Source organism: Gorilla gorilla, chromosome 8 (genome assembly GCF_029281585.2).
Source record: "Gorilla gorilla gorilla isolate KB3781 chromosome 8, NHGRI_mGorGor1-v2.1_pri, whole genome shotgun sequence".
NCBI lineage: Eukaryota > Metazoa > Chordata > Mammalia > Primates > Hominidae > Gorilla > Gorilla gorilla.
The window spans coordinates 103,230,907-103,255,486 of record NC_073232.2 but is presented as its reverse complement, the minus strand read 5'-3'; the positions used below and the strand labels follow the sequence as shown (position 1 = coordinate 103,255,486).

At 37.5% G+C, this 24,580-nt stretch overlaps 1 protein-coding gene across 6 annotated transcripts in view; it reads right to left on the bottom strand.

Annotated features, from left to right (window-relative positions):
* Window positions 1-263: 263 nt before the first annotated feature.
* RPP30 (ribonuclease P/MRP subunit p30) overlaps window positions 264-24,580 on the bottom strand; it is a 37,452-nt gene continuing 13,135 nt past the window's right edge. For 2 of the 6 annotated variants that reach the window (XM_004049781.4, XM_055353835.2), the window contains 6 exons: window positions 22,892-22,981; window positions 13,945-14,061; window positions 13,354-13,383; window positions 12,920-12,957; window positions 12,445-12,524; window positions 8,060-8,265 (listed from right to left, as the gene is read on the bottom strand). In XM_004049781.4, coding sequence (XP_004049829.3) covers window positions 8,156-8,265; window positions 12,445-12,524; window positions 12,920-12,957; window positions 13,354-13,383; window positions 13,945-14,061; window positions 22,892-22,981 — 465 coding nt within the window. In that variant the 3' untranslated portion in view covers window positions 8,060-8,155. Of the gene's footprint in view, window positions 5,633-6,479; window positions 6,584-8,059; window positions 8,266-12,444; window positions 12,525-12,919; window positions 12,958-13,353; window positions 13,384-13,944; window positions 14,062-22,891; window positions 22,982-24,580 lie in introns of those variants that run through there. The other 4 variants (XR_008669226.2, XR_010135268.1, XM_063710312.1 and 1 more) reach the window with 4 other exon arrangements.

Genomic DNA, 24,580 nt, shown 5'->3' with positions numbered 1-24,580 from the left:
GAGAGATGTGTGGTTCTTCCTTTCACTTGAACACTCAGAGGCCATTGTAGGGTTATTAATTGGCCTAATTTCAATATTGTTTTGTTTCAAGGAATGGGGAGGCCTGAAGAGAGGGAAGGAAATGGGGAAAGCTGGTCGATGGTGGAGTCAGAGCACACACAACATTCATGGATTAAGTTCACTGTCCGATATGAGTGCAATTTGTGGCTACCTAAAACAGTTATAATAGTAAAATCAAAGAACACTAACCAACAAAACACATATAATAATAATGAAAAAGTTTTTAATATTGTGAAAATTACCAAAATGTGACATGAGAGAGACAAGAAACAGGCACATGATGTTGAAAAAATGGCACCAATAGACTTGCTGTTTACAGAGGTGCCACAAATCTTCAACTTGCAAAAAATTCAGTATTTGCAAAGCACAATAAATTGAAGCACAATAAAAGGAGGTATGCCAGTAGTTCTTGGCCAGGTGCTAGGCCAGGTCCTAAGACCTGTGGTAAGAAAAAGAGATTGTCCATGACATGCCCTCCTGGAAGAGATGAATATTAAAGGAATAATGAGGAATAAATACATAGTCATGTGCCACAGAATGGTGTTTCGGCCAACAATGAACCACATATACAAAGGTGGTCCCATAAAAATAAAATGAAGCTGAAAAATTTCTATTGATAGCAACATCCTAGCTGTTGTAACATCATAGTACAGTGCATTACTTTTCTATGTTTGTTTAGATACACAATATACTTACCATTGTGTTATAGTTGCCTACAGTATTCAGTACAGTGACATGTCGTACAAGTGTGAAGCCTAAGAGCAATAGGCTGTATTGCTCATATAGCCTAGGTGTTTAGTAGGCTGTATCATTTAGGTTTGTGTAAGTAACACTCTGTGATGTTCACACAACAAAACCGCCTAATGATGCACCTTTCAGAACGTATCCCTGTCGTTAAGTGAGGCAGTAAGTGCACAGTATCTGTCTGTTGAAAATACGATGAAGGAAACAATACAGAGTGTCTAAGATGATGAGGCTTCTATAAAGACTTTTTTGAGGTGGTAACCTTTAGGGTTTGTCTGAAAGGTAAACAGGAGTTATTCAAGAATCAAGTGTTCCAGGTAGCAGGAACACTGCTCTATGGAATACAGCAAGGATATGAGAAATGTTTGGCACTTGTGGAAATACATGAAAGCCAGTGAAGTCTGATGTGAAACACTAGCACCAAGAGACCCATTTTGGATAAGATCATATATATGTTAACCTCTTAGATATGCCTCTAACTATCTGGGAGAGTGTATACGCATAGTCCATAACCAGAAGGTCTTCCAGTTATCTGGTCATAGACACATATAGAGTTGTGAGAATGGTTTGAAATATTTTTGTACCTTTTCTATCTAGTACTAATCCAGGGAGTCCACCTCCCACAGGCATTGGGGATTTCACTGTTATCTCTCTGACTCCCAATCTTGTTTGTTGGCCCCTCTACCTTCCCCACAGGGGTCCTGGCTTAAGTTTGTCAGACTTTTAAGGCTCAGGGTCCTTCAATTTCTTCCAAGTGAAACATCTACAACACAGACATTTCTCTTGCCAGTGCTGATGTCTCATGTGGCATAACTTCAACGTGTTACCACCATGTGACCAACTTTTCTTTATGGTATCTGCCTCAAATCCACCTCCCCTAAAGAGCTGGGAGGGTACACGAGAGAAGAGAATAAAGAGTTAAAAAGTTTTATGTTGCCACATATAAATATTTGCACTAATAACTAGGTAGAGGGCATGAGAGACAATATGGAATAAATCCCATTAGAATTAAGACAACTCTTAATTATTTCTGCTAATGGAAAAGATAAACACGTTGGGGGAAATTTTTAAGTTTTTAATCACATAGTCATTTTTTTTATAAGGTTCTCTCCTTGCCTTCTCACTGACTCAACTCTTTGCCCACAATCTTTCATTTTGTGTTTGCTCTTCAGTGAAGGGCACACCACACTGGCCAATGGAGAGTCCTAGAAGTTGTTTTTGACCTTCTTTCCCTCATCCTTCTCTTTTAAACAACCACCAGGTCTTACCAAGTATACTACATAAGTAGTGCTGTGATCTGTCCATGTTTTCCAATCCTAGGTGCCTCTGCCCTAGTTCAGGTCACCATTACTTCTCATCTGGATCAAATAGCCCTCCTAGGCTCCTGGCCTCCAGGCTTGCTTACCTCCAGAATGTTTTTCAAGTTGCAGATAGAGGGATTTTTCTAAAATGCAATGCTTATCAATTCACTCTCCTCTTTCAACCCTTCGATGGCTTCACATTTCTCTCAGGATGAAATAAAAACTCCTAAAAATGTCTTATAAAATCCTTAAAATCTGGCTGCTGTTAACTCTTTATTCTTATCTCTCATAACCTTCCTAGCCAAACTCTAAATTTCAACTCAACTAAATTTTCAGTTCCTTAAAAAATCCAGGCACTTGCTTTACTGTTTTCACATACTGTGCCAGCTCCCTGGAAGACTCTTCTTCCCACTACAGCCCACTCCACGCCATCACATCACTTCTCATTCCTCCCCTTTGGTCTAGCTGTATTTCCTCCAGGAAGCCATCCTTGAGTCCTTAGATTCTATTAGTTCCCCCAAGGTGTCTTCCTGTTGTACTTTGCTTTTTCCCCATAACATTTGTCATACTTCCTTCCCCCTCCTCTTGAACACCCAATACTCATTATGCCAATACAGAAATGAGTAACAAAGGAAGCAACACATCACCAATAATCCTGGTTTCATGACATTCTGATTATTTCTGTGCACATTATGGGTATTGTGTATTTAGCTTTACAACTTCAACTGAACAACTTATTCTAGACATCTTTATAGACAGTATTATTTTATTTTAATGTACAATGAATTATTTAATCCTGTTATTATTGGGTATTTAGGTTGTTTCCATTTTCACATTTAAGACATTGTTGCAGTGAATATCCTTATCCATCCACCCTTTATAATTAACCAGTTATTTCTGAAGAATAAATTGACATCAAAAGTATAAGACTTGCATCAAATTGTATCTCCCTCCACACCATCTTGAAAATATCCACTTTATAAATCTTTTTTTCTTTTAACTTTCAACCTGATCAGCCAGATATATTTGTGGTGATTTCCCCCTAAATGACTAGGAAAGTTCAGCATCTTCATGTTACTGGACATTTAAAAAAATCAACTTTATTTGTCCAATTTTCTAAGTCAGGTCTCCTGGAAGCAGCATTTCAAATTAGGATTCTTGTGTAAGTGACTTACTGAGAGTCCTCTATAAGGGAATGAGAAAAAACAGAACAGGGAAGAAGAGGCAAATATGTGGTTTTCAGGAGAAATCCAAACACAGCGTAATCCCGTGGGGTGCTAAGGAGCATAAATTGTACCACCGAGGCCAGTGGGCAAGGCTGTAATGTCCTGCATCAGTCACTGGCCATGGGCCAACCTCAGAGAAGACAAAACTTCCCAGGTATCTTCAGGTAAAGTGACTCTCATCAGCCCAGGACAATCCTCTGGAAAAGGGTGAAGTCATTAGTACCCAACATCTGAAGCACTGGCAATATAGGTACACCACCCTGGGAATGGGGATCTCTGTGGATGCTAACAGCATGTCATGTTGGGTATTTAAAAAAAAAAAATTCTTAAAAGCTAAGCATATGAAACCTTCCTGGAATATGCATTGTAAATGTACTTTCCTACTTGTTGTTATGTAGAGACAAATCAATCAAACTTTGTTTTCTGGCTTTGATGACCATGCTTGGCAGGTCTATTGCAATCCAAGATTATTATTTTTTTAATTAACTTACATTTTCCTCTAGTATTTTACAAGTTTTTAAAAAAATTTAAATCTTTAATCTACCTGGATTTACTATGGGTGTGTATTGGGTGTGAGATAGAGATTTGACTTAGTTTTTTCCTAAATGATAGCTGACACTTCAATATTTAAATTAATATAATGAAGTAATAAATAATAAAATAGTTGGTACTTTCTTTTTTTTAGACAGAGTCTCATTCTGTCGCCCAGACTGGAATGCAGTGGTGCGATCTCAGCTCAGTGCAACCTCTACCTCCCGGGTTCAAGCAATTTTCCTGCCTCAGCCTCCCGAGTAGCAGGGATTACAGGCATGGGCCACCATGCCTGGCTGATTTTGTATTTTTAGTAGAGACGGGGTTTTGCCATGTTGGCCAGGCTGGTCTTGAACTCCTGACCTCAAGTTATCTGCCCTCCTTGGCCTCCCGAAGGGCTGGGATTACAAGTGTAAGCCATGGCACCTGGCCGTAGTTGGTACATTTTATATGACAGGCCCTGTTCAAAGTAAGCCTTCCACAAATACTAACCTACTTAATCCTTGCAATAATGTGACAGGTAGGGAGAACAGATGAAGTGAGGCACAGGGAGGTTACATAATTTGCCCAAGGTCATAGCTAATGAGTACTAGCAAGTAGGGCTTTAAATGCATTTAGTTTTTCTTTCCCCTATGCACTTAACTGGTATGCTGTACTGCCTCTCCCAAATAGATAACCAATTATTTCAGTATCACTTACTGAACAATCAATCCATCATTTCTTCCTATATCTAAAGTATGATCTTGGACTTCCTGCTCTTTTCACTGTTCTGAATTTCTGCACCAATTAGTTTTAATTACAGTACTAGAGTTTTGTTATACTCTGTAACATTCAGCATTGTAAGTCCCTCCCATTAGGTTTTTTCCTGAAATTTCCAATTCTCATATTTACTCTTTGAGAATACCAAGTCCAAAGACCAAATACATAAACAAGAAAACAAAAAATACTTATAGGCATTTTGATTTTAAATTTTGTTAAATGCGTAATTTGGGGGAGAATTTGATTTACAATTTGTCTTATTCAAGAAAACAGAATGTCTCTCTCCATGTATTCTAGTCTTTATTTTCCCTTTATTCTCTTATTACTTTCATTAAGTTTTCTTTATAGAGGCCCTACACATTTCTTGGTAATTTATGTCTTTGTGAATAGTGTCATCTTTTAAAATTACTTAACAGGTTATTAATCAAAACTGGTTTTTGTGTATTTATACAATTGGCCACTCTGCCAAACTTCATCTTGGTTTGGCAGAGGTATTGGCATCCTGTAGCAATTAAATTAGTGGTTCATTCTAACGAAAGTAAATATTAGAAGGAAACTTGCCTCTGCTATTCACTGGTGATCAGCCATCATGCCCTACTATCATGAACAATGGCATAAACATGTATGAATAGAAAGCAGGCACAACTGCAAACACATACTACACAAATGTATAGTAAATGGACGTAAGCTGAAAGGTACCTATATTTCTACTTTTTTCCCATTTATTTCACGAGTTTTCCAAGACAGTCGTATCTGCAAATAATTTTACCTCCTTTCTATAACATGAAAATCTTACTGTATCTGGTGCAACTGTAACTGGTACATCACTAATTCATAAATTAAGGTGGGACATTGCAAAAAATTGAACATGCATCCTGTTAAGCATTTTGAGCTTAAAATAGATAAATGTATACTTGGGTACCAACCTTCTAAAGAAGGGTCAAAGCCTGTTCTTGGGAGTATGATCTCTCTGATGAGAGATCAAAAGTTGTCTTTGTTGAATTCTAGTTCCTTTAAAGCAGAAAAGGAACTTGACATTAGTGAAGCAATCCAAGTGCAGAGTTTTTACTGATCACCCCCAAATTTGTTATCCTTCTCACACCTAATTTGACAGCAGTTCTTTGTAATGACTCTTTTCCAAACCTTTCCAAAGTGTTGACTTAGTTTTCCTGGGAATTCTTCATTTGCCCCCAATAGCTCATCAATTTTCATATTTAAAAAAATAATTTACATACAATGCTAAACACAGCTGCCTTAAACAGATTTGTGAATAAACACAGCTGACTTTTGGTGAACTTAAGCAGGGTGAAGGAAAAAAGCAAACTGGGACACAAGGAAGTGGCAGACTTTTGGTGTGTGGCCTCAGCAGCACCGGCCTCAGTTTTACAGAAGGAATGGGTAGGTTATTCCATCAAATTGGCCAAGCGATAGTCAAAAATGCTTTTGGAGCCATCACATTTAATATACACAAAAAACAGACACATACGAACATATATATGTATGCATACAATATTCTTCTACTTTAATTTTGCCACGGGTTTTTATTGTTGTCATTTTAAAAATCAGGAGTGGATTTAACTTTATTAAATGTCTTTCTGGCATCTATTAAAAATATTCTGATTTTTCTCTTTTGACCTATGAATATGATAAAGGATACTGCATTAAAAAGAACTGGAAGGCCGGGTATGGTAGCTCATGCCTGTGCCTGTAATCCCAGCACTTTGGGATGCTGAGGCGGACAGACTGCTTGAATCTGCCAGGAGTTTGAGACTAGCCTGGACATGGCAAAACCCCATCTCTACAAAAAAATACAAAAATTAGCTGGGATGTGGTGGTGCATGCTTCTGGTCCCACTTACTTGGGAGGCTGAGGTGGGAGGATGGCTTGAGCCCAAGAGGCAAAGGTTGCAGTGAGCCGAGATTGTGCCACTGCACTCCAGCCTGGGTGACAGTGAGACCCTGTCTCAAAAAGAAGAAGAAAAAAAGAATAAATTTCACCTGGTCATGATGCACTTTTAATGTTTTTTTAATCAATATTTTATTTAAACATTTGTATTCATTGGTGAGGTTATAAAGCTTTCTATTTTTAAAATTGTATTTTCTCGGGCCGGGCGCAGTGGCTCACGCCTGTAATCCCAGCACTTTGGGAGGCCGAGGCGGGTGGAATATGAGGTCAGGAGATCGAGACCATCCTGGCTAACACGGTGAAATCCCGTCTCTACTAAATACATGGCGAGCGCCTGTAGTCCCAGCTACTCAGGAGGCTGAGGCAGGAGAATGGCACGAACCCAGGAGGCGGAGCTTGCAGTGAGCAGAGATTGCACCACTGCACTCCAGCCTGGGGGACAGAGCGAGACTCTGTCTCAAAAAAAAAAAAAAAAATTGTATTTTCTCCAACCCGCAGAACAGTTGTCTTTCTCTGCTTAAAAAAATTTCTTATTCAGTTATACCTCTGGCTCTACTCCATTGTGTTTTAGAGCCCTTACATTAATATTGCATAAATGCACGTATTTGCATAAAAAGCTACTTCTACTTAACATGATCCCATTATAAAAATAAATTATTTCCAAAGTTGGTTCAGTCCGATGCTTTGCTATTTTTAATACAGCTATCAGGAAAATCAATATTAGGGCTTTAGGGGTTTCTAACTAAAAGTAAGGAATCCTATTTCAAAGACTTTACGTAGGTATGAAGCAGTGAAGGAAGAGACCAGATGTAATTTTACATGTGTATCCTCTCTCCTTCCACAAATTCTATAGCAATTTCTTAGAAAAAAATGCTGATTTGATGAATACATGAAAGAAGCTTAAAACAAGATGAACTAAAGTCACTTCTTCAATATAAGTTTGAATATCTTCAAAATAACTACTATTTGAGTATGAACAAGAAACTTTCGAAACAAGCTCTTAAAATATTCAAACATCCGGCTGCATGTGGTGGCTCATGTAATCCCAGCACTTTAGGAGGCCAAAGCGGGAGGATGGCTTGATCCTAGGAGTTTGAGACCAGCCTCAGCAACATAGTGAGACCATGTCTCTACAAGGGAAAAAAAAAAAAAAAAAAACAAAAATAGCCAGGTGTGGTCGTGCACACCTGTAGTTCCTGCTGCTTGAGAGGCTGAAGCGGGAGGATCACTTGAGCTCAGGATTGAGGTTGCAGTGAGCTGTGATTATGCCACTGTACTCCAGCCTGAGCAACAAAGCAAGACCCTATCTCAAAAACAAAATGAAACAAAAATACCTGAAACATTTTATTCAAGTATATTTGCTGTTATTTATCACTTACACAAAGGAGAAATAACCAGTCTTTCTCTCTTAAAGTACATCTAAATTCATTAAGCTGGCAGCCTTTTAAAAAGATGCTTCACTAGGTTTCGTTTGTTGTTTTAATGGATTGCAAGTAAAACTGTTTTTATAGACTATTGATTTCTAGCTCCAAATGAAAACAGTAAATCACACAAAGGTTTTATTTTTGTTGTGGCTGATGAACTATAAAAGGGAAGAAGGGAGTGCTGACAGAGACTGGGGCATTCTTTTCAGCCGTCACACTTGGCTTTCTTGGAAGCTGGAAGACAATCTTCATCTCCTTCTGATGGCCGAGGTTTCTTCACTGTAGAGATAATTCCAAAAGCAGTTTTTCTAGTTTCTGTAAAACAAACAGGGAAACCATTGTGCTTGAAGTTAAGACATAATTTAAAATGAGGTGGTTTAACATATTACTTTGGCTTACAGCAATAGCAAATGATAAGCCATAATGAACTGCTATGGGTGCTAGTGCCATTTACCGTCATTATCTTTTTTTCCCAACAGACACAAATATCAGTATATTATTAACATCTAATTCATTCCTAAAGATTACCTCATGGGTAAAACTGCAGGACAGTGTTATCTCTAATGGTCTGTCCATGGCATCTTATGTAGCCAGAACCCAGTCACAGACATTGATGTAGCAGACACTTTATATATGGTAGACAGACAAATCAAGAGAGCAAACACAGCAATCAAGTGTATGGCTCCCATGTGGAGCACATGCTTGCCTCATTTTACAGCATGTACCCTATCTCTCTTATTAGAACATCAAGGTACCTCTGAAGAATCAATTGCATTATATTGCCAACACTCAACAACGGCCTGGTTATGCAAAATGTGTTCAATAAATACTAGTTGAGTTAATGAATAAAATCACTCATAAATTTATTGATTTCTTTAACTGGTGACAATGAACAAAGAATAAATAGAAATTATTAAACGCTTAGATTAGGTTGGCAGCAGAGTTCAACTTAAATTTAACCAATTTCTCCTAGAAACCTACTAATAGGCTAGGCACTGTGTCCATATACAGAGGGTATTAAGATTCCTAACAGACAGTGCTTTTCCCTATACTACATGCATGCGAGAAGCACAATAAGAGCAAATATAATAGGAATGGAGGCATCCACAAGAATTAACTGCCAGGTTAAAGCAATGAGGTATTATATAAAGGTGACACTACTCGGAATAGGGTAAACGGAGTAAGAAAAAGAGAATTATTCCTTTACAAAGGCATGGAGAGAAAGGTAAGAAGAACCTAGGTAAAATAGTTTAGGGGACAATATGGCCGATGTGAAGTAGGAATATAAGAAAATTAGGAGAAAATAGAGTTTGGAAGGGTAACTTATGAAAGGCCATAGTGTCGTGAAAACAGACCCAAACTCTGTCCTTAGAAATGGAAAGGGATTATGAAGAAAGAGAGAGATACCCATTAGCTACAAAGGTGGCAGAATCAAAAGAACTTGAACAGAAATTTAGCTATGAATTATTCCTTATTTCAAGTAATAAACGTAAAGTCAACCATAAAGTGTTAAGCATTATTTTCCCATTTATCAAGATTAACTTAGTAAATCTACTCTGCCAATTATTTTAAAACACTTTTATTTGTAAAAGGGATAAAACTGCTCTCAAGGTCATTAAAATGCCAACATAATAAGAACCTCAAAATAAAAACTGTCAATGATTTCCATTTCACCAAATGAAAAACGTCACACTTATAGCTATTAATTTATATCACTGATTCTGTACCCATAGTCTAAAAATCAACTGAAATATAAACATTATGAAAATCAGCACTTTTTAACAAAATGCATTAATTTCTTTAGTGTCTTTTAAAAATAAACGCATTTCTTGGTAACAGCAAGGCGTTACATTTGTGTATGCTTTAGTTTATAAAATGTTTTCACATATAGTATTTCCTTTAATCATCTTGCCAAGGAAAATCTAAAGGATTATTTACAAGTGAATAATTTTGTTCACAAGGGGCTAAGGCAGGTGTCCCCAACAGGTTCATTTTGGTCCAGGGGCTGATTGAGGGCATGAACTTTATCAATCACAGGCCAAAGACCCTGACCTTGGGCCTCTTTCCTCTGTCCTTTCCCCACAACCTCCTCAGAATTGCTATTCATTGGGTTTCTGGATTTCTGGACCCCCAAAGAACCTAATTCTGATTTCCTGTGGCAAGCCTTCCAAGTTGAAAGCTAACTACCATGTGTCCCAAGTCTTCTGCTTGCCAGGTATCCATGTCTGCACCACCCTCGTGATTCCTCTCATCATGAGGCTTCCAGACCCTTTAAGGACTGAGTAGACATTTTCCAATAGTGTTTCAGTGCACTGCTGTCCTTCTTAAATGTGGCACTCAGAATGATACAGATGCCGGCTGAGATTTCATCAATGAGAGTATAATAACGAGGCTTTGAATTTCCTTGCCTCAGAATCCTTTATTTCTTCTAATATTACCTAGGCTGAATTAGCAATCTTAAGAACACATCATACTACCGTCTCATACTGATCCCAATGGCAACGAAAACCAGGGTAACCATATTTTATCATCTAGTTTAGGACACTCTTCAGGGAACAGAAGTGCTAATAAGGTCACAGAAACAGCAGGCATAAACTAGAACTGTCCTGGGTACACTGGGGTGAATGGTAATGCCACCCGAAGTTCACAATTCTTCTTTAAGTTTAGCTTCTATAAAAGCCTGATTTTAGACACAGAAAGACAAACATCACATGTCCTCACTCGTTTGTGGGATCTAAAAATCAAAGCAACTGAAATCCTGGAGACAGAAAGTAGAAGGATGGTTACCAGAGGTTGGGAAGGGTAGTGGGGGGCTGAGAGGGAGGTGAAGATGGTTAATGGGTACAAAAAAAATAGAATGAACAAGGCCTAGTATATGATAGCACAAGAGGGTGACCATAGTCAATACAATTTAATTGTATATTTAAAAATAACTAAAAAAGCATAATTGGATTGTTTATAACACAAGACAAATGCTTGAGGGGATGGACACCCCATTTTCCATGATGTGATTATTACGCATTGCATGCCTATATCAAAATATCTCAGTACCCCATAAATATATACACATACTATGTACCCACAAAAAGAAATTCTAAAAAAAAATACTTTACATATTATGTGCTATATGCTGAATAGCTGAGTTCTTAAAGTCAAATGCAGGACTTCCTATTTTCCTATATATAAAATTATGTATGTATTTATATTTTAGTTTCTGTTTCTTGTTTAGTCCATTTTGGAACCCCAACTGTTACTCAAAATCCTGATGAATGTTTATTTAAAATAGATCAAAATAATGACAGAACTACCAAAGTGCGAACCAACTGTTCCCTAATTTCAAGAAAATCATTATTCAAAATCTCCATTAATTTGACCACTCCCAAAGCTTATGTGATGAGTTCTAGGCTACATAATACAAAAATCTCAAACTAAAAATGTTGAAACTAAAAGCAAAATCATCTAATTTACGGCAAACCAATACATAAGCAGTTCTCTCAAGTGGAAATCAGATCAATAAAGCCCAACACACAAGCCCTCAATAACCTAGCTATTCATATGACAAATAACTCAGTCTATATGTAGCAATCTACTTTGAAGTTTAAAATTCACTTGGGTGATATCAATGAAATTGCTTCTTAACCACTACAACTAGTCCTAAGAATTATAAAGATAACGAAGACAAAACAGTGATCAAAAGCTTAAATTGTTTTAATAAAATTTCACTTTCATTTTCCAAAGTTTCAGCATACTTTCAATTTTTAACATCTGATGAGCAGGAAACTCAGTCAGTGAAAAGGTACATATACAAAATGTGAGTAAAAAATGTACAATCTGGCTGGGCATGGTGGCTCATGTCTGTAATCCTAGCACTTTGGGAGGCTGAGGTAGGAGGATTGCTTGAGCCCAGGAGTTCAAGACCAGCCTGGGCAACATAGTGAGACTCTGTCTCTATTTAGAAAAAGAAAAAAAAATAAAAAAGTACAGTCTGGACACAACTTGACCATGTAAGCAAACATGAGAAAAGAAACATTCTGAGTTATAATAAATGTAAAAGTTACAGTCTATGTTTTGTTAGTTGGATTTTTAAAAATGTATTTGCTGGTTTTGTTTTCTTAATAAATAGTTTAACATATATTTTTAACATATCTGTTCTCTAAAACAGAGATTTTCAACAGGGAAAGCATGACCTTCTGGTGAGGGAGAAGAAGGAAGGGAGACTAGAAGCCTATCAAAATGTGGGCATGAGCACACATGTATAGCTGGAGGAACTATTCAACACTCATTTCTGTAATGAAAACTATATTCATTCTACAAACTTTAGAAAGTAAAGCCTGAAGTGAGGGTGAGAAAACACTGATGACTGTGTTTAGAACAGGTTGAGAAAAGATGATCCCAAAGGAACTCTGTAGGGTAGGGCAATAAATATAGGTATGGCTGTAAAAACGACTTGCTTTTAACATGACCATTCAGTTTGTACTGGAAGAACTTGCTTACCTCCATGGAGAAGCGCTGCTCGGCAGTTGGTGGACACCGCAGCCTTGGCATCACTTTCAGAGAGCCCAAACAGCAAGCCTCTTTGGGGAGCATTAAAGATTTCAACCCAGAGTCAGCCAAGGACACGAGACTAACACAAACATAACAGAAAGTGCCAGCTAACCTGGTCATCTTGAGAGGCTAATTAATTCAACAGCAGTTCTTAGTCCAACTGGAACATGCATCTGAGAAAAGACTCATTTAACTCTAAGCTTTTATCATATGAAGTCCCTTATTCCCTCTTTTCTATCTCGTGATTAATTAAAAAACAGAAGCATAAAGCTCTCTATAATGTTATATAATTTATTTTTGAAGTTATTAATTGGTAAACTTACAGTAAAAGGTTGAGAAAAATACATGTTCAACTATAATACGACTTCAAATTCAAAATTTCCTGAAAGACAATGTCAACAACTTTTTACTCAGAAAAGGATACAGATTTGCCACGTCATATGGCCCTCTTATTTCTAAAGGCTGAAATAAAATGAACAAAGAGTAGATATGAGAAAATTTTTTATAACATTTCAATGACTTACAGCAAATTAATAGAATATTTAAGTATCCAAAAATAAAAAAATTACACAAATTTAAGTCCTTATAATTTTGATGGGTTTCATAGCTTTTGAAAATATAAGAGAAGCTTGAAAGGCATTTTGTAACAGTATAAAAGAAAAACTAATTATATAAACAAAAGTTGAAGCCTAAAGAAAGTGGGGATAAATTTTACTATTTAGCAATTACAATGAGCAAATGCAGTTAAAATTAAAAAAAATGCAACAAATATTCATTTACTATTTTAATTTATCCCCTAGAAACTGAAAAGTTTTATAACCTGAAAGATGAAAACAAAGCACTTCATGCTAGACTTACCCTTTCTGCAGCACTAGATATAATTACATTCTACAAAATAGAAAGTGACTAATATTAATCTTAGATAAATGCAAAAAAAGGAGTTTCATAATATAAATAGCCAGTAATCATATTTTAACATTTAAGGCTCAAATACCAACTTCTTTTAAAGATAAGGTAAATAATTAAGGTGAAAAAAATGAAAGACTTCATGTCAAACTAAAGGCAATCTGTAATAAAAAACAAAATATGTTTTCCTAACAGATCTTAGTAAAGATGAATTAAGTTTAAAAAACAAGATGAAAAGGTCACATATCTTAATTCAACTCAGTGAGGACCATTGTTATTCTAGACTTTTCTTTCACAGTATGTAAATTGCAAATTTTTATCAAAAGATATGGCTTCCAACACATCTTTTTCTCCCTTACATTATTCTTCCCTTGGTATTTTTCTTTCCCTTAAAATTTGCAGAGCTCACTGAAATGGGAGAATTTGTTCCTATGCTATGAGAACGTTCTGCTTTAAGGAAAAGGAGTCAGTTTGACAATTCCAGTGTACTACTAATAATAAACTGCCAGATGCGAAAAACATCCTAAAATCATAGAACCATACCTTTCCTTTGCAGATTTGCATCAAATTGAGGGCATTGGAAATTGTATACCTTCTCATTGTGGAGTCTTTGATAGCAGGGCTATAGACAAGTTCAAAAGTCAGGCCTCGGTCAATCGCCTTCACAGGAAATAAAGAGAACTGTCAGAGATAAGCATGCACTGGCCTACTTCATTTTCACTGACTCTCTCTTCATATCCCTCCTCACTTCCTACTACTGACCCCTTACATGTCAAGGTACAGCTTTATGAAAGACAGATTAACACTCGAATGGCACCACCCACAAGGAGAAGAAAATAAATCCGTGGCTCTACTTGATTAAAAGAGTTTAACTTGGCTGTGGGGAAGCTGACTTTACATAAACAGGAATTATGAAGAGGCTAAGAAGAACAAAGTCCCAATGGGGTGAGAGAGGGGCTACCACTCCATGAACTATCAAAAGGAAAACAGAAATGTACTCCCTACATTTACAGTAAACTGTATACAAACATAGTAAACCAAGTAATCTGACCTATGAATGCACAAAGAGACAAAGAAATGAAGAGCTGGAAAAAGCCCAAAGAACCAAGGGCGGGAAGGTCTTTCAGGTAATTTATTCCCTATATGTTGAAGAGAGAATAACAGCCATAGTTAATTGAGTGCTGACTATATGCTGAGAGTCTTATATATAATATTTAATCCTTACTACAATACCTTTATAAAGCATTACTGCAAAGCCTGCAAATTGCCCAGATATCTGTCCTCTCCTTTTTCTTTAGTAATAAAGCCCCTGATTTTTCACTGGGCTTATAGCCACACAGCAAAAAAGATGGAAGTGCCCTTGAAGATTTTGCCCAGCTCACCATACAAGCTTGGCTTTTTTCATGAGAAACAGAAACTTCTTTATTTAATGTACTCTTACTACAGAGGGATCCACAGGTAAGTAGATGAGTGGAAATGAGATTGAAATTAACCACCATACTGTTCAGCTTTCCTAATGAGCACCTAAATGTCTGCATCCATTCACAAAAGATGTTTTAAGCCCACTACGTGCAAAAGCTGAGATGGTTTCTCCCTTCTAAAAGCTTACATTTTAGTGGGGGAGATGATCAATAACCACACAAAAATACAAAATTTCAACTGTGTTAAGTGCTATCAAGGAGAAGTTTGGGGTTGAGGAAGAAATTAAGCAGTTAAATAGTAGAGGAAGGTGCACTTTCAGAGGGAGGTCAGAGCATGCAAAAGTCTTCAAGGTTGCAGCATGGCAGCACATAGGGAAGGTCAAATGCTGGAGAAAAATAATGAGGAAGACAGGCTAAAGAGGATGGGAAGGGCCAACTGTGCAGGCCTTTACAGCTGGTGATGAGGATTATTCCTAATGGAGAAAACATCTGAAGGATTTTCAGCATAGAGATAATCAGACTCCCAATTGCAAAAGTCACTTGAGTGGCAGTACTCTTTCAAAAGAATAAAGAAAGAACGGTAGGCATGTTCTAGGCAGTATGGTCCAAGTCTCTGCTTGGCAAATGAGTTTCGATTGCCCAGAGTATGAGTTGGGACCGGCCCAGCTGTGACTACTGGGGTTTACTCCTGAGCATTTACAGGGAATGGAGAAACTTGTCTTTTTCTAGAACTGGCAGTCCATCTTGATTTAATTCAGTTGTACTTGAAGGCCCCTTCTGCTTTTCCCTCCCGAACACAGATTTCCTTAATTCTTCCTCTGGCTTCAAGGCTCCCAGATTTTATTTTAGATGTTCCTATATGTCTGATTCTAGTTTGGTTAGAATTTAAATGCTATTTTCCACACTGCAACCTTCCCCTCTCTCATTTTTTGACTTTTCCCCATCTCTAATTCTTCCACCTGTGTTGATTATTTCTGGGAATGACATTTGTTAAGATAATATTTCTGTCCTAGTTGAACGTGTATCTCATTCTCTCTGCCAAGCTTGCACACTTCTTGAGAGCTAGACTGCCTTTTACATAAAAGGTGTATAATATATTTATATTTTGAGTGAATAAATAGCAGCTTATGGAGAAGATGTCCTGTGATAACATTGTTCATTATAGATGAACAATGGAACCTCGATGCACCTGGCTAACCAAAAACCACAGATAAGTAAAAACATCCCTTTTAGCCATATTATCCGCCATCTCCTTGGCTATATATTTTACCAAAACTACTAATTAGCTGAAGAGGCTGACCTGTATTTCTTTTCCTTATCCTTCTAGTTGTGGAACGATAATACAAGGCAACAGGATGATGAAGAGGGGAAATAAATGAAAGAGGTGAATGATATATAGAGTTGGATGCTTAGATCTCGAAATATTCCTAATTGACTGAATCTAAATTTCTAGACCCTTGTGGGTACCAAATCAAAATAAAAACAACTTTTGCGGGGGGAGGGGAGAAAAAAAGGATATTATCAGCATAATTATTTTTTAAGGAAAAAGTTCTGATTTTCATCTTGGTACATTAATCAAGTTCACTTTAAAACTGCTATAGGAATTCTTGAAAAAGAAAAATTAAAAATAATGTGCTATTGAAGGTTGTGAATATTTCTTTCATAGCATCTTATTTTAAATTTTTAGATGGATAAAATACAGACTCATTACCTGGGATCTTGCTGTAAGACCATTTTGATGCAAATTGCCTAAAGCTCATCAAATGATTGTTCCTAACAGCCTCTTCCTAACAGTGCCTGCCTGATTAGCTTTTGTTCTCATGTCTGACCAAAGGTTCTGGCATGGGTGGATGATCAGATTTCTTTACTAATGAAAAATAATGGTCATAAAGATGCTACTAAGGACAGGTGTGTGACAGTTGAATCAAGATACATTGGCACTAAAATTCCAAGTATTAAGCAAAGCCTTAGAGAAAGACGAGAAGAAAGTAAGGAGCTGATTACTGGGACAATATACTGATTCCCTGTTAATTTCATGAAAATTAGTTCTTTATTCAATTCAAATGAATGAAACCCTTTCAGTGTTTAAGACAGGTAATTTGTCCACATGACTCACAAAGCAACATAAGAAAACAATAAAAAGTACTACTTGCATCTCCAATCCTATCTGCCCTATCCCTTCCTCCAATAATCACTTTTATTAATTTCTTGTGTCTTCTTCCAGAGTTTCTTCATACAACTATAAGCAAATACGAAGAGATACTATTTTTCTTTCTTATCCAAAAGGTAGTCTGCTGCATTGTTGTCCTGACATGAAAGCTTTTCCAAGTCAGCTCATAACTTCCTCTGTTTTACAGTTGTAGAGTATCATATTGTAGAGGTATAGCATGTATTTAACCAAACCTGTACTGAGAGCCTTTGGGTGGTTTCAGTGTATCTGTAGAATAACACTAAAGTGGGATTGCTAGGCATAATGGGTTGAATTGTGTCCTCATCCACAAAAGATACACTGAAGCCCTAAACCTCAGTACCTCAGAATGTAATCTTATATTTGGAAATAGGGTCACTGTAGATGTAATTAGTTAAGATGAAGTCAGATTGGAATAGGGTAGGCCCCTAATCCAATATGACTGGTGTCTTATAAGATGATGGCCATGTGAAGACATAGAGACGAACAGGGAGAACACACTGAAGACAAAGGCAGAGACTGGAGTTATGTAGCTGCAAGCCCAGGATTACCAAAGATTGCCAGAAAATCACCAAAAGCTAAAAAGAGGCAAGGAAGGTGGTCCTGTGGATTTCAGAGGGAACAAGACCATGCTGACACCTTGATTTCAGACTTGCAGGCTTCAGAACTGTGAGATCATACAGTTTAAAACTGTTGTTTAAATCAGTAAACATATTTGTAATTTGAATAGTTGTTGCCAAATTACCCACTCTCTGCATAGGGACTGTTCCCATTTACACAGTTATGAGCAAAATATGAGAATGTCTGCTTTCCTGAAGCCTTACAACAGAGTGTATCTCTAATCACACAGGTGATTTTAATGTGAAACCTCTTACTATGATAAATTTAATCATCTTTTCATATGTCTAAGGCCTGTTTGCATTTACTTTACTGTGAAATGCCTTTTTCATATTCTTAATCCATTTTTTGGTATTGTTCATCTTTTTTTTTAACTTATTAATTTCTAGGCACTCTTTGGTCTTTATGTGTTAAGAGAATAAGCATTTTGTATATGACATGAGTGAAAATTTTCCATCAGTTTGTCATCTGTCTTTTAACCTTGTTTCTGGTGTTGTTTGCATTTTTTTTTTTTCCACAGAAATTTTTAATACTGGCACAATTTGCTGGCACTGAATGGACACAGTACTTAACACATTAGATTCATGTGTGATAAAACAAAGTTTACAGAACACTCACATCCAAATCAAGTATTTATAGCATGATTCATGGAACTACCTCACTGTTTAGATACTACTTACTAAACATCTCTCAGTGGGGAGTAATCGGACCACGAAGACAGAAATGGATTAGGGTTAAAGGAAGGACTGAGGGGAAAACATCAGAGAGAGTGTAAAACATATAAGATCCCTTAAAATAACTCAATAAGCTTGAAGTCATTGTTAAGTGACAATAACATTGAAATGGAAATAACATTGTAAAAAAATCAAAGGGAAAGTAAAGAGATATGTGCTGCTTTAAGAACATCCTTCTTCTCACAACCTGAATTCATAAAGCTCATGTTTTAAAATATGAAATTACTCTGTGCTTAACAAAGAGTTCTGCTGTAAAGTAACTTTAAAAAGCATTTCCCAGTAGGAAATAACAGTAGATTTGGAATCAAAGCTTGAGTACAAATCCCTTGTCAACCCCTTGAGAGAGTCATTTAACTGTGTGAACCATGAACTACCTAAGATTCTACTGTATTACTTGCATATGGAGATAATTAACATCTACCCCATCCCAAAGCTGCTGGGCCAAAGCAGGTATCAAACTGCTTATGTCATAAAATGCTAAATAATCTGAAGTCATGTGATTATTCAAGAAAAGGAGTGGAATCCAATTTTTTAGAAACACATCTATCACATGACAGAAATGCGATGACAAGTTACTTAGACTCCAGAAGAGGTTTGTGGGAGATTTTAGAGGAAATTGCATAATTGAAATTATGGTGCCCTAAGCATGCAGTGAAGATGACAAAAGGAAAAGAGCTGCAAAGTACACAAATGGAGTGTTTGGTATGCTATAGAGCTCCTGGGCCCTCCTTCACAATCCCAACCTTCCAAGCTGATGATTCTCACATGGCATCTGGCCTATTGGTAAAAGATGAATGATTTACCTTTAATACTGCTTTTCACCACAACCAAAGAAAAGGGCCCAAATCGTGACAAAATTAAGATCTGTGCTTAATTTAAAGTATCCTGGCCGAGGCGGGTGGATCACTTGAGGTCAGGAGTTCAAAACCAGCCTGGCCAACATGATGTAACCCCAACTCTATTAAAAATTTAAAAAAAATTAGCCAGCTGTGGTGGCGGATGTTTGTAATCCCAGCTACTTGGGAGGCTGAGACAGGAGAATTGCTTGAACTGAGAAGGCAGAGGCTGCAGTGAGCCGAGATCACACCACTGCACTCCAGCCTGGGTGTACAGAGCGAGACTCTGTCTCAAAAAAAAAAAAAAAAAAAAAGTAATTCTTATAAAGTGATCCTTTTAAAGCCAATCTATGAACTTCTCAAGGCCAAAAACAAGGGAACATGCAAGGACCAAGACTGTGCTCTCACAATGTATACATTTCCATACTTTATGTAGACAAACAGCTCCACAGCCAGACTGGATATTATGTTACAAATAATACATACATACCTATGCCACAACTATTATTTACTCTGAACAACAAGCTGGACACCTGTATGTTTCCAACTTTCTCTCTTTAATAAAAAATAGGTGAATAAATTAACAGGGACTCTTCTGCTTCCTGACCAATTCACAGTGCAGCCTACTCTTCTACTAGATGAAGACTAAAAATAATCTTGTGCAGCCTTTCTTTCCACTCCATCATCTAGTTTTTATTAAACAACATATGCAAAATGTTCACACCAGATTTTTTTAAAAGCAGACACCATGTTAAACTGCATATCCCTCTCACTTGACAAAATTTTTTACTTTTCAGAATTCTTAAATTGAAAAATGTAGGAATTAAGCGAAAAATGCCCATCAAACGAAAGGAGCTTCCCTGAACTTCCCAATGGAATCAGGGGGTGGGGTGTCCTGGTGTCAACTGTCTCGAGTGCCACTGTCCTCCTCATGTTGCCCCACTGCCCCACTTCCCTCACGGCATATACTTCCTGCTGAATGTGGACATCCAGCTGGTGACTAACAACGAGCAGAATTTGGCCAGGTCCCCTATGCTGTACCCTGATATGCTAAGTTCAACATGTACTTATTGACTCAACAAACTGTAAGGAGGACTCATTATAGGCAAGATAGTGGAGTACTTAAAAAAGGACCATGACACAGCTGGTGTTCTCTAGGAGCTCACACTCTGGTTTAAACAACAATACAAGTTCCTAAGAACCCCAATTAAAAGCTCTCACCAAAGCAGCCACTGGGAATCTTACCACTGTCGTGAGACATGAGGAATTATCTATTGTGCATTGCTGTCCATTCCATGGACTTGGCCTTAGCATCACATGCTAGCTCCTCCCAACCAAGGTCACAGTATCGTATGTGGGCTTATTCAGGCAAAGCCATCTAGAAAATGACCTTCCTAGTTCACGAAAAAGGTGAAAAAGTTGCAAGTTCACTAGCAATTTGCTGAGTAGCTATAGTGCCCAACTCTGGGGGTGCTACTTCCACAGAAACTGTATTGGCAGTTTGAGGCTGGTAAAAAGGTTAGGCAAACTTCTAAAGACAGAGATTGCTACCTCTGGAGAGAAACAATATGTGAGGCCAACAAGACTGCCATAACCTTGAGTACTGTATTAATTTGTGGCTTTTATCATAGGTACCTGGGGCACATCAGAGATCTTGACAGACAACCAATCAGAACTTTCCTAACCCTGTGTGACTACAGAACTGAATGACTTCTTGTAGTTTTTCATTTCCCCACATTTGACAAATGAACTTGCACAACATAGATTTCCAACTCGAAAATGTGGTGATTCAGTGGCTTTTCACTGTTTACTTATTTATTTATAAGTACTGGCAACAACACAAGGAACCAATGATTTGAGCTCAGGCAGTATTGTTATGTTCACTAGTACTGTCAATATTTACCCTAGGCCGGGTGTGGTGGCTCACGCCTGTAATCCCAGCATTTGGGGAGGCTGAGGCGGGCGGATCACAAGGTCAGGAATTTGAGACCAGCCTGGCCAACATGGTAAAACCCCATCTCTACTAAAAAGAAATACAAAAATTAGCCGGACATGGTGGTGTGCACCTGTAATCCCAGCTACTCGGGAGGCTGGGGCAGGAGAATTGCTTGAACCAGGGAGGCGGAGGTGGAAGTGAGCCGAGATCGTGCCACTGTACTCCAGCCTGGGTGACAGAGCAAGACTCCGTCTTAAAAAAAAAAAAAATTTACCCAACAAGAGCTTTTATGTTTTTCCCTTGAAATATATGATGATATATTTTTAGTTTGAGTAGCATATTTTTAGGGGTAGAACATAAGCTAACTTAAACTTTTCCCCATTGGGTGGGTCAGGCATGGTGGCTCATGCCTGTAAGCTGAGCACTTTGGGAGGCTGAGGTGGGAGGATTGCTTGAGCCCAGGAGTTTGAGACCAGCCTGGGAAACATGGTGAGACCCCAACTTTACAAAACATAAAAAAATTAGCCAGGTGTGGTGGCATGCACCTGTAGTCCCAATTACTCAGGAGGCTGAGGTAGGAGGATCACTTGATCCCAGGAAGTTGAGGCTGCAGTGAGCTATGATCATGCCACTGCACTGTAGCTTGGGCAACAGAGTGACACCCTGTCTCTACTACTACTACTACTAATAATAATAATAATTTTTGCCACATTGAATTTTCACATACTAATTTTCCATTTTCTCCTCTTACTGTCTCCCTCTAATTCTCAAGCCAATTCCTTAGCACCAAAGAGAATTAAAATTGAGAAAGTTATGATTCTACAGAGGCAAAAGAGCAAGGGAATTATCGTTTGAAAAACTTAAAAAAATTAATCTTCTGATTCTGATAGGATTGGATATGTAATTTCGACTGTATTTGATAAACTCTTTTTTTTCTCCTTAGATACCAGTTTTTGAGAACAGGAGACTAGGGTTTTGGAAGCCACTATTCTAAAATAGCATCTGAACTCTTCCTAGGATCTGATTGGCAAAGCAAATAGTTAACAGCTGTGCTGACCTTTTGCTACTAAAATAGTTACTGGTGTGAAATAATATTACCCTATGATGGAAATGGGAGGAAATTAAGACAGAAGAAGGAATAGACAGATAGAAGATGAAGGGTATGGGAAAACAAGAGAAAACTATGTAGAAGGGGAATGAGAAAAATTCTATAGCAGAGGGAGAAACAAAAAAGTTTTCTGAACACATGGCCATCCTATTAGGTTAATATAAAAGTAACTCTTGACTCTTTGTGAACAGCATGCTTCAACACAGATTTTAATTTTGCATAGACCACGTCTATGTGATGCCATGCCCTGTTCCCTCTTGACTCTCTTTAGCTTGCTGGTGCCTCAAGGATCCTCTGCTTTTTATTTTTTCCCTTCCTCTTCTTTTTTGACTGCTCTGTTCCCTTAATAATTGATGTTCAGGTTATAAGTACCCATGATTATTAGCTATCCTCTTAAGAAATATCCTTTACACATTTTGGGTTCTATGGCCTTTTAAAAACATCTTAATAATTAACTGGATTTTTTAATTTTAAGCTTTCTTTCTCCCTTTGTTCAGCTTTCAAAACGAAAATTCTCTTTTCTAAAACTGCCTCCTATTCCCTAGCCTTTGTTTTTCCTTCTAAGAACACTGATTTCTTCTGCTTCTTTTCCAATTTGCTAATGTAAGTTTCTAAGATTCAAATACAGAATGGAAAGTACAACACTTACCACATTAATAGGAGGTCTTTTGAAGTAAAATGGTAGTTTCTCTGTTACAGTTATGCAGACTAAATCCACATCTAAATGTGTGCAAGCAATCTGTAAAGAAGAAAAAAATAGGTAAGGCCAAAAGGAAAATTGGCACAAGTAAGAATGGGAGATAGGGTCAAACTCGATATAAAGTATGGTTCACTCCATAGGTGTTTTGATGGTTCTGTGTTGAAATACATCTGACCTTTTACAAAGTCAACTGTTTTGCTACTCTTTTAGCTTTGGTTTAAATGGTTTAACTGTAATCCAGCAAAAGCGGAATATGTCCACAGACTTTCTCAAAAGATAGGGCCTGGAGACTCTCTAACTCATATGGTCTTCTACATAAGGATGGGTTGCAGAGCGAGGCTCAGTTTCTGGAAGGTTACTTCAGACTGTCCCAGAAAGAAGAAACTGACTATTCTAAAACCCAGGGAAAAAATAAGCCAAATGGAATGTATACATGGTCCATTTATCCCACACACTATTTATTGAGCAACTCTATGCCAAGAATTGTCCCAGGGCTGTGGCTCCTATCAAGTCTACTTAGTAGCTAAATAAATATGAACGCAGCACCTCATGACATTTGTTCAAATACTAATAGAAGGAAACTACATAAATAGTTAAAGCAGAGCTACTACAAAGCAAATGATAGTGAATGCATTTTCTCAACTTTTAATTTCCCTTTCCGTTGTTTTAATTTTTGCTATGACCTGTTGAGTAATACTCTGCATTTTCTTCTCAAAGAGATTTGAAACTGTTTATGAAAACCACATACAAGATAAAATAAACAGATAAGAAAATCAGGATAAATGGAAAATCAGGGAAGAAAAATAAAGCTGGGAAAAGGTTACTAGTGTAGAGGGCAAGCCAGAGGACACTGCTGGAAGAAACATACCTGGCTCTGATTTTGCCATTATTTGATTTATAGTGATAAAAATATTTGGCTGTTATGTATTACATTAAAAACAAAGCTTACTGACGATGCTAGTGTGTACAGGCTTGACAGAAAAATTCAAACTTCCAGGATGGCTACGCTGACAAACATCAGTGGCATGTACCAGGGGAAAGGGCAGAGTAAGGACGAGTGGAGAAAATGACCTATAGGATTGGTGCCAACCTTCAGCAATGACAGGAATACCGTATCTTGCCCTTTTTCTTCAGAATCCCCACTTCAGTCACTCTTACTCCAACCCCAGGGCTTTAGGAAGTAGAGATCAGAGGCTGGCTAGCTTTAAGACAGTCATAGTAACTTAGTAAGCCTGGGAAGCAATGTTGCTTGGCAGAAATACTTGGCTCATAAAGAATCTGCCCCATCCCAACTGCCACAGCTGTCCAACTCATAAAAGAGTCACTGAAAATTTAATAAGAGTGGATGAAGAAAAGCTCTGAATGATAGCTGAAACAAATTCAGCTCTGTTCACCATTTTTTATCTGTCATACTGGCAAAGATAAAAAAGTTTGGTACTACCTTGCTGACATGAGAATGAATGAACAGGCACTCAAAAGGTCTTTAAATCAGTATAAGGTCTTCAAAAGCACTTTAGCAATGGCTACCAAAATTTTAAATGCACACACCAACAATTCTACTTATAGGTATGTAGTAGGTATAAGTGGAGTCTCCTATAGAGAAGTCTCTATAAGTGCAGAGACTCTAAAAATATATTA